The sequence below is a fragment of the Aotus nancymaae genome, unplaced genomic scaffold, assembly GCF_030222135.1.
Source record: "Aotus nancymaae isolate 86718 unplaced genomic scaffold, 86718_ANA_hifiasm-v0.15.2.pri h1tg000059l, whole genome shotgun sequence".
NCBI lineage: Eukaryota > Metazoa > Chordata > Mammalia > Primates > Aotidae > Aotus > Aotus nancymaae.
Window position 1 is genome coordinate 14,433,689 of NW_026988473.1, and position 13,953 is coordinate 14,447,641.

The window sequence follows — 13,953 nt, forward strand, 5'->3', positions numbered from 1 at the left end:
ATTAGCCAGATGCGGTGATGCACACCTGTGGTCTCAGCTACCCAGGAGACTGAGGTGGGAGGATCGTTTGAGCCTCGGAGGTAGAGGTTGCAGCTCTCTTAGACTGCACCACTGCACTGACCACTGTACCCACCAGCCTGGGTGACAGATTGAGACCCTGTCTCAAAAAAATGTGGGGCGACACCAGTCTTACTGGATGAGGTACCATATGACTTCATTTTACCTCAATTACCCCTTTAAAGATCCTTCTCCAAATACAATCACATTTTGAGATACTGAGAGTTAGGACTTAAACATAAGCGTTCGGTTAGGGGGACGTGATTCAGCCATACCAACATGGGGAATGGAGTGGTGTAACTGCCGATGGGTTTGCGTCTCCTTTTTGGGTGATTCAAATGTTCTGGAATTAATGCGCATCTTTGTGAATATACTAAAAACACTGAATGCCCAGCCAGAAAGGATGAACTTTGCCCTGAGGCAGGAAGAAGGCTGGAATGCAGAGAGAGAAGCCAGTCGGGATGAGCTGGCTTGCTTGGCGGGGGTGGGGGTGGGGGGCCATACTACATAAGACGTTGCCCTTCTCCACACTACCTGGTATTAAAGCTTATTATGGGGACCCTTTCAAACTGGGGTTGGGATTGGAATTGAGACCCGTAACTTTCAGGGGCTGGGCTCTGGCCCTGGCGGGCATCCAACACAGAGCAAGATAGCCTGGGGCAGCACATACAGGCTGTCCTAAGTCCTTGTCAACGCATTAGTCATTGAGTTCTCATCACAGTCCAGTGATGAGATCCAGCCAGGCTGGGCGCTCACCCGGCTTCTCCAGACCTGCAGATCCACCCTCGCCATGCTTCTCCCGAGCACCTCTGGCCCCAGGCCTGTCCATTGCTGGAACTGGCCCCTTGGCGAGCCTGCTAGGAGGGCCCGTGCTGCCAGGGCGGTCAGGGCCAGTGTCGGAGGTTCGGAAGGGACGCCCAACGGGGTGTCCAGGTGGCAAGATGCCTCTATGCTCAGGGAAGCCACCTCCCAGCTTGCGGGTGGGTGCAGCAGAGGCCTGTGTGACCTTGCTGCTGACATTCCTCAGAGGCCACGTGGTCCCAACTGGCAGGGACAGCTGCGGACAGGGGCTGAACCAGCTTTGTTCCCAGGGTGGCGCCTGCTCTCCATCCAGGCCCCGCTCCGGCTCCCACCCAATACTTCTTTTGTTCCTGGGTTCAGGGGGCAGCCGGCACTCTGAGTCCTGCGCCATGAGTGCCTAGAGGCACAGAGCCACCAGGGGTCACCCCACGTGGGGCACAGGGCTTGGGGAGGATGGGGCAGGACCAGACCAAGCAGCAGATTGAGAAGGGGCTCCAGCTGTACCAGTCCAACCAGACAGAGAAGGCACTGGAGGTGTGGATGAAGGTTCTGGAGAAGAGCTCGGACCTCATGGGGCGCTTCCGCGTCCTGGGCTGCCTGGTCACGGCCCACTCGGAGATGGGCCGCTATAAGGAGATGCTGAAGGTGGGTGTACCTGGTCCAGAGGCGTGCGAGGGTCAGGCTGGGGCTCCATTCCTCCCAGGCTCCCCAGTCCCCTCTTGGCCTCCTCAGGCTCCTGTGTGTCCCACATGCTGGCCGCTGGGGCCCAAGGCTCTGAATCTACCTACATCTAAGGCCCTGGGTCTTACATACTGAGTCCTGGCATCAGATTCAGGCCTGTGGCCTTGAGCTGCAGCCCAAGACTCTGAGACTGTTTTCCGGCCTCAGGGTCTAGGGTTTGTGGGTCTCAAGCCCAGTGTAGATTTCAACCTTCCTGTCTGGTGTTCTGTATCTGAGCCTGGTGGGGGTGTGGACTCCACGGTTGAGGCGGGGGTAGGTGGATGGTGGAGACTCCAGATCTGAGGCTTGGGGTAGAAGGTGAAGGCTACGAGCCTGAGCCTGGGAGGTGAGGCCAGGATGTAGGGAAGATAGCTGAGGCTGGCGGGTGGAAGCTCTGGGTCTGAAGCTTTGGGCGATGCTGCTTTGGGTGTGAGGCTGGGGGGCGGGTGCAGAGCCTCCAGATCTGAGCCTGCAGCACAGGCTGCGGTCCAAGGCTCAGAGTCCAGGCTGAGCGCCGCCTGCCCACCGCGTGGTGCGCAGTTCGCTGTGGTCCAGATCGACACGGCCCGGGAGCTGGAGGATGCCGACTTCCTCCTGGAGAGCTACCTGAACCTGGCGCGCAGCAACGAGAAGCTGTGTGAGTTTCACAAGACTATCTCCTACTGCAAGACCTGCCTCGGGCTGCCTGGCACCAGGGCAGGTGCCCAGCTCGGAGGCCAGGTCAGCCTGAGCATGGGCAATGCCTTCCTGGGCCTCAGCGTCTTCCAGAAGGCCCTGGAGAGCTTCGAGAAGGCCCTGCGCTACGCCCACAACAATGATGACACCATGCTGGAGTGCCGTGTGTGCTGCAGCCTGGGAAGCTTCTACGCCCAGGTCAAGGTGGGCCTGTGCCCCGGGGGGATGGCAATGGAGGGCTTTGGGGGTCCCCTCTCACGAGGCACACACTCTGTGGCACTACCTCATTCAGCCTTCCTTTTAGGGAGGGATGAGGCCAGTGAGAATCAGAGAGGGGCAAGGCTTATCCAGGAAGGTAACAACTTGGCCAGGAAACCAGCAAGGGCAGAGCCAGGATTCAAACCTTAATCTGTCTGACTTCCTGGAGGAATCACGGGAGGCTCCTGTGTGAGGACAGGCCAGCAGCCTCCCCTGCATGCTGTATGGTCTTGAGCAAGCCACCTCTCCTCTCTGAACCTTGCGAGAGATAGCTGTAAAATGAAGGAGAACAGGACTCACCTTACAGTGGGGTTGTATGGATTCAGTTACCAAATATTTACTGAGCATCTACTATATCCCAAGACTGTTGGTCCAGTCTTGGGCCAACAGTGAGAAAAACAGCCAAGTCCCCATCCTCATGAAGGTTGCATTCTAGTTGGGGAAGAAAGATGATCAACACAGTCAGGAAGTTGAGTGGCTAGGAGAAAGCAAAGCAGGGCAAGGGGCTGGCAGCACAGGGCATGGGGGTGTCATAATTTCAACATGGTGGTTGGAGGGCCTCACGGAGGTGATGTTTGATGGCTTAGATGAGAAGGTGCGTCAGGCAGAAATCTGGTGAGAGAACATTGTAGGCAAAAATGAGGGAACCTCTAAAGCCAAGCTGGACCCTGGGGGAGCACACCTGGAATGTTCCAGGAAGGAGAGAGGCCAGCGTGGCCGCCAGGTGTGTCTCAGGCGTGTCTCAGGTGTGTACATAGGTAGAGAGGTGAGAGGAGGAACAACAACTATGAAGGAACTGACAGGGTCAGTGATTGGAGGTTCTGACCCTGGGTATATTTTTTTTTTGAGACAGAGTCTCGCTCTGTTGCCAGGCGCCAGGCTGGAGTGCAGTGGCTCTATCTTGGCTCACTGCAACCTCACCGCCTCCCAGGTTCAAGCAATTCTCCTGCCTCAGCCTCCCGAGTAGCTGGGACTACAGACACACGCCACCACGCCCAGCTAATTTTTATATTTTAGTAGAGACGGGGTTTCATTATGTTGGCCAGGATGGTCTCGATCTCTTGACCTTGTGATCTGCCCCCCTTGGCCTCCCAAAGTGCTGGGATTACAGACATGAGCCACTGCGCCGGGCGACCCTGGGTATTTTTGGGGGGGGGGCAGGGGCGGAGTTTTGCTCTTGTCACCCAGGTTGGAGTGCAGTGACACATCTCGGCTCACTGCAACCTCTGCCTCCTGGGTTCAAACGATAATCCTGCCTCAGCCTCCTGAATAGCTGGGATTACAGGTGCCCGCCACCACACCCAGCTAATTTTTATATTTTTAGTAGAAACAGGGTTTCACCATGGTGGCCAGGCTGATCTCGAACTCCTGACCTCAGTTGATCCACCTGCCTTGGCCTCCCAAAGTGCTGGGATTACAGTCATGAGCCACCGCGCCCGGCCTTACATTTTCTTTCTTTTTTTGAGACAGGGTCTTGCCCTGTCACCCAGTCTGGAGTGCAGTGGCTCAATAACAGGTCACTGTAACCTAGAACTCCTGTGTTCAATCGATTCTCCCTCCTCAGCCTCCTCAGTAGCTGGGACTGCAGGCACATTCTTCCACGTCTGGCTAATTTTTAAATTTTTTGTAGAGACAGCGGTCTTGCAATGTTGCCCAGGCTGATATTGAACTCCTGGCCTCAAGCAATTCTCCCAACTCAGCTTCCCCAAGTGCTGGGATTACAGGCATGAACCACTGCACCTCACCTCCATTTTCTATTTTTAGGTATTTTTAAAATTTAATTTAATTTTTTAACCTGTAAAACATTTATATGGCTTCAAATTTTAAAGTATATAATAGAGCCGGGCGCGGTGGCTCACGCCTGTAATCCCAGCACTTTGGGACGCTGAGGCGGGTGGATCACGAGGTCAAGAGATTGAGACCATCCTGGTCAACACGGTGAAACCCTGTCTCTACTAAAAATACAAAAAATTAGCTGGGTATGGTGGCGTGTGCCTGTAATCCCAGCTACTCGGGAGGCTGAGGCAAGAGAATTGCCTGAACCCAGGAGGCAGAGGTTGCGGTGAGCCGAGATCGTGCCATTGCACTCCAGCCTGGGTAACAAGAGCGAAACTCCGTCTCAAAAAATAAATAAATAAATAAATAAAAAATAAAGTATATAATAAAGCATATAAGGGAAAGGTTTTTATTGAGGTTATTAACAGTTCTCTTTTGGTCATGCATTTTCTCTGCTTGTTAAATATTAAGTGAAAGATCAAATAGATTTACCTTGAAAAAGAACAGTGAAATGGAGCTTTAGCTGAAGGGAAATGAGGTCAAGAGAAGATGGGTTAGTTTCCATTTTTCTTTCCTTCTTCTTTTTTTTTTTTTTTTTTTTTTTTTTTTGTGAGACAGGGTCTGCCTCTGTCACCCAGGCTGGAGTGTAGTGGTGCAATCTCAGCTCCCTGTCCTCGACTGCTGTGCTCAAGTGATCCTCCCACCTCAGCCTCTCGAGTAGCTGGGACTACAGGCGTGTACCATCATGCACAGCTAACTTTATCTCTGTAGAGACAGGGTCTCACTATGTTGCCAGGCTGATCTCCAGCCCCTGGGCTCAAGTGATCCTCCTGTCTCAGCCTCCCAAAGTGCTGGGATTCCAGGCGTGAGCCACCATGACCGGCCCAGTTTTTCTTTTTTAAATGAGATGAGAAATGCCAGACGTGTTTGCACGTAGATGGGAACGATTCAATAGAAAGAACTTGATGATGCAGAGACTGCCTGTGGGGGGCTGGCATTTGATGCGAACAGGAGCCATCCTCCACAGTGACAGGGAAAGAAAGCGTGGGAGCAGAGGTGCGGAGGTGGGAGATCTGGTAGAGACAGGAGGGGAAGGAGCTTCTCCCTGATGTTCTTCCTTTCCCTCGTGGAGTGATGAGGTGAGGTCATCAGCTGACTGGCCAGGTAGAAAAGGCATTTGGAAGCTTGAGCCGAGGTGCAGCGCCTCGCTGTTTGTCTGATGTTCTTTTGAGCCTGTTGTGCTGCCAATCTGCCACTGAGCTTCAGTGAACACCTGCTTCCGGGTGCCAGCAGGCAAGCTCTAGTGGAAGGATCTGGTGTCTCCCCATCCCTGTGCGACTCTGAAGCTGAGGAGCCCATTTGGCATTGGGAGAAAAGAGAAGCCAACTGTATTTTCTTGCCTTTTCATCCATTCACTCAACAAATATTTCTTGTGCATCTACCAAGTGCCAAGAACCATGCTAGGCTCTTGGGATGCGTCACAAACCAGATGAAAATCCGTGCATCCACGGAGTGCGCACCTTTGCACCGGCTGTTCCCTCTACCTGGGTCCCCTTTTTTTTGTTTTTTCTTCAGATGGAGTATCGCCTGTCCCCCAGGCTGTAGTGCAATGGAGCGATCTCAGCTCACTGCAACCTCTGCCTCCCGGGTTCAAGCAATTCTTCTGCCTCAGCCTCCTGAGTAGCTGGGACTACATGTGTCTGCCACCATGCCCAGCTAATTTTTTGTATCTTTAGTAGAGACGGGGTTTCACCAAGTTGGCCAGGATGGTCTCGAACTCCTGACCTTGTGATCCACCCACCTCTGCCTCCCAAAGTGCTGGGATTACAGGCGCGAGCCACTGCGCCCAGCCAGCCTGGGTCACTCTTGTTCTGGATGCCACAATGAATGAACAGACAATAGGGCCACCCCCCGACCCCTACCTGCTGTTAGAGAAGCCTGGCCCAGGAGCCCTTGACCTGGGGCAGCCTCTGTCACTCAGTGTGCCTCCTTCCATCCCACTGCAGGACTATGAGAAAGCCCTGTTCTTCCCCTGCAAGGCCGCAGAGCTCGTCAACGACTATGGCAAAGGCTGGAGCCTGAAGTACCGGGCCATGAGCCAGTACCACATGGCTGTGGCCTATCGCCTGCTGGGCCACCTTGGCAGTGCCATGGAGTGTTGTGAGGTGGGGCAGTGGGCAAGGGAGCAGTGGGGGGGTGAGGCAGTGTGGGTCAGGGGCTGGGGCCTGGGACAGCAGGGCCTCCTTCTTCCAAATCAACCCCTGGGGGCTCCTCAGGGCTTGCCCCTGGCCCAGGCTCTCTACACCTGAGCCCCTGAAAGAAACATTTGCCCCCAACCTCATCCCAAACCCCATTCCCTTCCAGTCCGTCTGCAGGGGAGGGGGCTTCCCTCTGTCCCTAACACCCAATATGGGGTACTTTGAAGAGCAGAAAGGGGAGAGAGCCCGTCTCTGGAGTCCCGCAACCTGGGTTCACATCCCAGCTTTGTCACTTACTGGCTGACCTCAGTCAAGTCACTTTTTGAGCCTCACTTTCCACCCACCTCGCTGGGTGCTGTGACTTCAGTGGTTCAGTGTGTGAGGCCTCAGCACCATGATCGATGCGGTAGGCTCTGAGGATGTTGGTCCCCTGGGCTGTGCCTTCAGAGGGGCCCGCTGAGCAGGGCAGAGTGGTGGCGGCAGAGGAGCAGGCCTGAGCCGCTGGCCTTCGCTGCAGGAGTCTATGAAGATTGCACTGCAGCACGGGGACCGGCCACTGCAGGCACTCTGCCTACTCTGCTTTGCTGACATCCACCGGAGCCGTGGGGACCTGGAGGTCAGGTCACCGGGATGCAGGGGCTGGAGGCGCGGGGGGTGGTGGTGCAGGCCTGCTGCAGCCTGATTCCATCCCCCACCTGGCTCTGCAGACGGCCTTTCCCAGGTATGACTCTGCCATGAGCATCATGACCGAGATCGGAAACCGCCTAGGGCAGGTGCAGGCGCTGCTGGGTGTGGCCAAGTGCTGGGTGGCCAGGAAGGCGCTGGACAAGGTGAGGTCGGGCCTTTCCCACAGTCTGCAGCCCTCCCAGCGCTCCTCCTCACTTGGGGCCAGTAGGTTATCTGGCTCTTTTACCCACTTCGTCTGACGTCAGCCATCCCCTGATCCCATGAGGCCAGAACACTCCTGGTCATTTTCCAGGCTCAGAGAAGGCCCATCTCTTGCCCTGGGACCCACAGCTAGTAAAGGGCTGGAGCTGGGATTGGAACCCAGACTGCTGGGTAAACTGAGGCAGGAAGTTCCTTGCCCACACAGCCATGGTGACTGTGCCCCAGTCTCTTCCTGCTGCCATGTCGCCTCCCCAGGTCCGCCCCCCTCCCTGGTGCTTCCCTGTGAGGAAGGCCTCTATCAGAGGGCCCTGCCCGCAGCCCTGGCCTGTGCTCACCTTTCAGGCTCTGGACGCCATCGAGAGAGCCCAAGATCTGGCCGAGGAGGTGGGGAACAAGGTCAGTGTTGATGCCGTGTCCTGGGTCTGGGGTCAAGGGCCCAAGTGGGAGACTTGGGTCTGGGGAAGGGCCTTCCTGAGCCTGCTCATGCCATGAGCCCTTCCTGATCCTGGGAGCTGCCTGCAGCCATCCCAGACCCTGACTCTTTCTCTGCCACACAGAGAGCACTTCTGAGGGCAGGGCAGGAGTTTCATAGCTTGGAGGATAGAGAATTCCTCAGAGGCTTCCCGACGTTGATCAAAACTCCTAACAGTGGGCTGGGCACGGTGGCTCACACCTATAATCCCACCACTCTCTACAAAAAAAAAAAAATTTTTTTTTTGAGTTGGAGTTTTGCTGTTGCCACCCAGGCTGGAGTGCAATAGTGCAATCCATGCTCACTGCAACTGCTGCCTCCCAGGTTCAAGTGATTCTCCTGCCTCAGCCTCTTGAGTAGCTGGGATTACAGGCGCCTGCTACCATGCCTGGCTAATTTTTGTATTTTTAGTAGAGATGGGGTTTCACCATGTTGGCCAGTCTGGTCTCGAACTCCTGACCTCAGGTGATCCAATCACCTCAGCCTCCCAAAGTGCTGAGATTACAAGCGTGAGCCGCCACACCCGGCCTCTACCAAAAAGTTTTAAAAATTAGCTGGGCGTGGTGGCACACACCTGTCATCCCAACCGCTCAGGAGGCTGAGGTGGGAGGATAGCTTAAGCCCAGGAGATTGAGGCTGCAGTGAGCTGTGACTGCTCCATTGCACTCCAGCCTGGATGACAGAGTGAGACCCTGTCTCAAAACAAACAAAAACTCCCAACAGTGTCCTCCACTCCCTGAGCACTGAGCACACACAGGGTCCTTACAGGTCTAGTCCTCATTCTCTCCTTGCAGGGTGGGTATAGCAAGCCCCATTTTACAGATGAGGAAAAGTAAGGCTCGAAGAGGCATCCAAGGTCCCATACCTACTAACTTGTCTGTTTTAACTACAAAGCCCATATTCCAAATTTAATAATGGTATCTAGTGCTCGCTTCGGCAGCCCATATTCTGAAATTGGAACAACACAGAGAAGATTAGCATGGGCTAAAAACCAAAACCAAGGCCGGGTGCAGTGGCTCACACCTGCAATCCCAGCACTTTGGGAGGCCAAGGTGGGCAGATCACCTGAGGTCAGGAGTTTGAGCCCAGGCTGGCCAACATGGTGAAACCCCATCTCTACTAAAAATACAAAAATTAGGGGCCGGGCGCAGTGGCTCACGCCTGTAATCCCAGCACTTTGGGAGGCCGAGGCGGGTGGATCACGAGGTCAAGAGATTGAGACCATCCTGGTCAACATGGTGAAACCGTGTCTCTACTAAAAATATAAAAAATTAGCTGGGCATGGTGGCGCATGCCTGTAATCCCAGCTACTCAGGAAGCTGAGGCAGGAGAATTGCCTGAACCCAGGAGGCGGAGGTTGCGGTGAGCCGAGATCGTGCCATTGCACTCCAGCCTGGGTAACAAAAACGAAACTCCGTCTCCAAAAAACAAACAAACAAACAAAAACAAACAAAAATTAGCCATGTGTGGTAGTGCATGCCTGTAATCCCAGCTACTCGGGAGGCTGAGGCAGGAGAATGACTTGAACCTGGGAAGTGGAGGTTGCAGTGAGCCGAGATCCCACCATTGCACTCTAGCCTGGGTGACAGAGTAAGACTCCATCTAAAAAAATTAAAAAATAAAAATGAATCATAGTAATCTTCTCCAAACCTTAAAATCTTGAAAACAGGTTCACCATTTCTCAAAGGCTTCCAGATGTGCATTTCTTTTTTTGTTTTTGTTTTTTGTTTTTTAAACATGGGGTTTCACCATGTTTGCCAGGCTGGTCTCGAACTCCTGACCTCAAGTGATCTGCCCACCTTGGCCTCCCAAAGTGCTGGGATTACAGGCATGGGCCACCATGCCCGGCCCGGATGTGCATTTCTATGGGCTCCTGTACAAAGTCCAACTACAATGCCAAAAAGATTTGCTTTTGGTTGCATTATAGCTACTCTGGTTTACCTGGGTATCAGGCTGATCCAAAATGCTGATGAGCTGTTGTATATATATTTAATTAATAAAAACAAGAAAGCAAATTAATCATTGTTATTATTTTTTTTGCTATGGAGTTTCACTTTTGTAGCCCAGGCTGGAGTGCAATGACATGATCTCGCCTCACTGCAACCTCTACCTCTTGGGATCATACAATTCTCCTGCCTCAGCCTCCCACAGGCGCTCATCACCACTCCCGACTAATTTTTGTATTTTTAGTAGAGATGGGGTTTCATCATGTTGGCCAGGCTGGTCTCAAACTCCTGACCTCAGGTGGTCTGCCTGCCTGGGCCTCCCAAAGTGCTGGGATTTTAGGCGTGAGCCATGGAGACTCACCGCAAATTATTATGGAGTCAGTGATATTATGACCAGGTTTGGTCATAAAATCTGTCAAAAACATGGGGTCCCCAGGCAGTTGTGGGGGTGAAGACCTCTGATCTCACTCAGCCCCTCATTCTACATGAAAGGAAGCGAGGGCCAGAGAGGGCAGGAACATTTTTCCGAGGTCCATCAGCAAGACAGGGAAGTGGCTGGGACTGGAGTCTGCCCGCACTGACTGGGCTCTCGTCCCCCGCCGCCGCTCTCCACTCCTGCGGGCTCCAGCTGAGCCAACTCAAGCTGCACTGTCTGAGCGAGAGCATCTACCGCAGCAAAGGGCTGCAGCGGGAACTGCGGGCGCACGTGGTGCGGTTCCACGAGTGCGTGGAGGAGACAGAGCTCTACTGCGGCCTGTGCGGCGAGTCCATAGGCGAGAAGAACAGCCGGCTGCAAGCCCTGCCCTGCTCCCACATCTTCCACCACAGGTGCGGGCCTCCTGCGGGGTGGACGGGGACGGGGGCGGGGGAGGGTGGCGGGTCTCTCTGAGGCACTCTAGGGCCCACCTGGCCTAATCACAGCAATAATACTAATACCAAATACTTACTTTGGCCGGGCACGGTGGCTCACGTCTATCATCCCAGCACTTTGGGAGGCCGAGGTGGGCGGATCACTTGAGCCCAGAAGTTTGAGACCAGCCTGGCCAACATGGGGAAACCCTGTTTCTACTAAAAATACAAAAATTAGGCCGGGCGCGGTGGCTCACGCCTGTAATCCTAGCACTTTGGAGGGCCGAGGTGGGTGGATCACCTGAGGTCAGGAGTTCAAGACCAGCCTGGCCATCATGGTGAAACCCCATCTTTAAAAAAATAAAAAATAAAAATAAATAAATAAATAAAATACAAAAATTAGCCTGGCGCGGTGGTGAGAGCCTGTAATTCCAGCTACTCGGGAGGCTGAGGCAGGACAATCAGTTGAACCCGGGAGGCGGAGGTTGCAGTGAGCTGAGGTGGCGCCGCTGCCCTTCAGCCTGTGCTCTTGTCTCAAAAAACAAACAACAGGCCGGGCGCGGTGGCTCAGGCCTGTAATCTCAGCACTTTGGGAGGCCGAGGCAGGAGGATCACGAGATCAGGAGATCGAAACCATCCTGGCCAACATGGTGAAACCCTGTCTCTACTGAAATACAAAAAGAAAATTAGCTGGGTGTGGTGGTGCACGCCTGTAGTCCCAGCTACTCGGGAGGCTGAGGCAGGGGAGTCACTTGAATCTGGGAGGTGGAGGTTGTAGTGAGCTGAGATCGCGCCACTACACTCTAGCCTGGTGACAGAGCAAGACTCCATCTCAAAAAAAAAAAAAAAAAATGCCACTCACCTTATGCTTTCTGTGCCCAGGTGTGTTCTAAGACCTTCCCCTGTATGTTTATTACTTAATTTTATTTATTTATTTATTTTTGAGACAGAGTTTCGCTCTTGTCACCCAGGTTGGAGTGCAGTGGCTCGATCTTGGCTCACCATAACCTCCACCTCCCAGGTTCAATCCATCCTCCTGCCTCAGCTTCCCGAGTAGCTGGGATTACAGGTGCCCATCACCACACCCAGCTAATTTTGTATTTTTAATAGAGACGGAGTTTCTCCATGTTGGTGAGGCTAGTCTCAAACTCCCAACCTTGGCCTCCCAAAGTGCTGGGATTACAGGTGTGAGCCACAGTGCCCAAACTGATTTAATTTAATTAAATTAATTAATTAATTTTTATTTTTTTTTAAGACGGGGTTTCACCATGTTGGTCAGGCTGGTCTTGAACTCCTGACCTCAGGTGATCCGCCCACCTTGGCCTCCAAAGTGCTTGGATTACAGGTGTGAGCCACCACGCCCAGCCTAATTTATTTATTTTTGTGACTATCATAAAACAGCACTTCCTGGCCGGGCGCGGTGGCTCACGCATGTAATCCCAGCACTGGATCACTTGAGCCCAGGAGTTTGAGACCAGCCTGGCCAACATGGCGAAACCCTGTCTCTATTAAAACACACACACACACACACACACCCCAGCACTTCCTGTATATTGACTCATTGAATCCTCCCAGCAGCCCATCTAAAGGTGGCCATTCTTTTTTTTTTTTTTTTCCTGGAGACGGAGTTTCACTCTTGTTGCCCAGGCTGGAGTGCAATGGCACGATCTCGGCTCACCGCAACCTCCGCCTCCTGGGTTCAGGCAATTCTCCCGCCTCAGCCTCCTGAGTAGCTTGGATTACAGGCACATGCCACCATGCCCAGCTAATTTTTTGTATTTTTAGTTGAGACGGGGTTTCACCTTGTTGACCAGGATGGTCTCGATCTCTTGACCTCGTGATCCACCCGCCTCCGCCTCCCAAAGTGCTGGGATTACAGGCGTGAGCCACCGCGCCCGGCCAAGGTGGCCATTCTTATGATAATCCCCAAAGAGAAATCAGAGAGGCCCCTCAAAGGCCCTTAGATCAGACAGACACCCAGGGCCAGACCCGCCCTGGGTTTGGCTCTATACCATCCTCTCAACTCCCAGCCCACGCTCTGCTCCGGGAAGTCCCTGGGGCAGAGTAACAGAGGGGCAAGCCGGGTGCAGTGGGAGCCTGGGGGAACTGATTCCTTCCCTTCCATTGCTGCTGAACAGCCACCAGGATGCGTCCCAGCCCCTGCAGAGGGCAGGGGAGGAAGGAAGACAGGGCCCGGGGCCTGGAGGGAAGGACAGGCCTCAGGAGAGTGGACAGGGCCCTTTGCCTCCTCAGGTGCCTTCAGAACAACGGGACCCGGAGCTGCCCCAACTGCCGCCGCTCATCCATGAAGCCTGGCTTTGTGTGACTCCCAGCAGCGGGCATGGGCTTCCTCCTCGACGCTCCTGCTTTTTCTCCACTGCCTGCTGGAGGCCCATTTACTCCCTTGGGGCAGCTGGCAGCACGTCCTCACCATAGCCAGGGCCTGGGGCCTGCCCACGGCTGCTCCCCTGGGCCCAGCTCCCCTCCCTGCCTCTTTGTACTTTGCTCTTTATAGAAAAATAAACTGTTTGTACCTGGTCCCAGGGATTCCAACTTTCTTTGCCCAAGGTCTGAGGAGTGGGAAGAGAGGGAGTGAGTCTCCCTACGGGAGCTTCCTCTGACACAAGCGTTTCCTCTGCACATATGTACCAGGGCCTCCAGCTGCGCCTCTAGGAACTCGGGATGCCACAGTGCCCCAGAGATGCAATCCCTGCGGTGAGGAGCTGACATGCAGGGATTGGGAGGGTGTATGATACACAGGAAACACGCAGCATGGAAAGCCTGGTGGGAAGCTGTAATAGACAAATTGTGTCCCCCCAGATTCCCATGTTGAAGCCTTAGTCCATTTGGGCTGCTGTAACAAAACAGACCAGGTGGCTTATAAATGACAGGAATTGACGTATCACCGCTGGGGAGGCTGGGAAGTCCCAGATCAAGGCCCCTGTGGATTGGGTGTCTGGTGAGGGCCACGTTCTTGGCCACAGATGGAACCTTCCTCCTGTGTTCTTGCGTGGAGGGAGGGACAAGGAAGTTCTCTGCAGTCCCTTTTTTTTTTTTTTTTTTTGAGACAGGGTCTTACTCTGTCACCCAGGCTGGAGTGCGGTGTCAAGATCTTGGCTCACTGCAACCTCTGCCTCCCGGGTTCCACCGATTCTTCTGCTTCAGTCTCCTGAGTAGCTGGGACTACAGGCATGCACTACCACGCCTGGCTAATTTTTGTATTTTTAGTAGAGACAGGGTTTCGTCAAGTTGGCCAGGCTGGTCTTGAACTTCTGACCTTAGATGATCCACCTGCCTCAGCCTCCCGAAGTGC

General features: G+C 53.9%; 1 protein-coding gene across 2 annotated transcripts; it reads left to right on the top strand.

Annotated features, from left to right (window-relative positions):
* The first annotated feature begins 1,046 nt into the window (after positions 1 to 1,046).
* On the top strand, positions 1,047 to 13,178 carry RAPSN (receptor associated protein of the synapse). 2 transcript variants are annotated; one of them, XM_012452551.2, is made up of 8 exons: positions 1,047 to 1,503; positions 2,119 to 2,457; positions 6,294 to 6,452; positions 7,003 to 7,101; positions 7,193 to 7,315; positions 7,716 to 7,769; positions 10,420 to 10,619; positions 12,894 to 13,178. In XM_012452551.2, the coding sequence occupies exons 1-8, from the start codon at positions 1,312 to 1,314 to the stop codon at positions 12,964 to 12,966; spliced, it is 1,239 nt and encodes a 412-aa protein (XP_012307974.1). In that variant the 5' UTR covers positions 1,047 to 1,311; the 3' UTR covers positions 12,967 to 13,178. The 2 variants fall into 2 exon arrangements, with proteins under 2 accessions (XP_012307974.1, XP_012307975.1); XM_012452552.2 differs by lacking the exons at positions 7,003 to 7,101; positions 7,193 to 7,315 and having other exon boundaries at positions 1,048 to 1,503.
* Positions 13,179 to 13,953: the final 775 nt, after the last annotated feature.

Excerpts from the sequence above, each read along its gene's own strand:
- RAPSN (XM_012452551.2), top strand. The coding sequence starts at position 1,312 with ATGGGGCAGGACCAGACCAAGCAGCAGATTGAGAAGGGGCTCCAGCTG. Across the intron at positions 1,504-2,118 it reads GCTATAAGGAGATGCTGAAG|TTCGCTGTGGTCCAGATCGA; the intron begins GTGGGTGTACCT and ends CGTGGTGCGCAG. Across the intron at positions 10,620-12,893 it reads TCCCACATCTTCCACCACAG|GTGCCTTCAGAACAACGGGA; the intron begins GTGCGGGCCTCC and ends TTGCCTCCTCAG.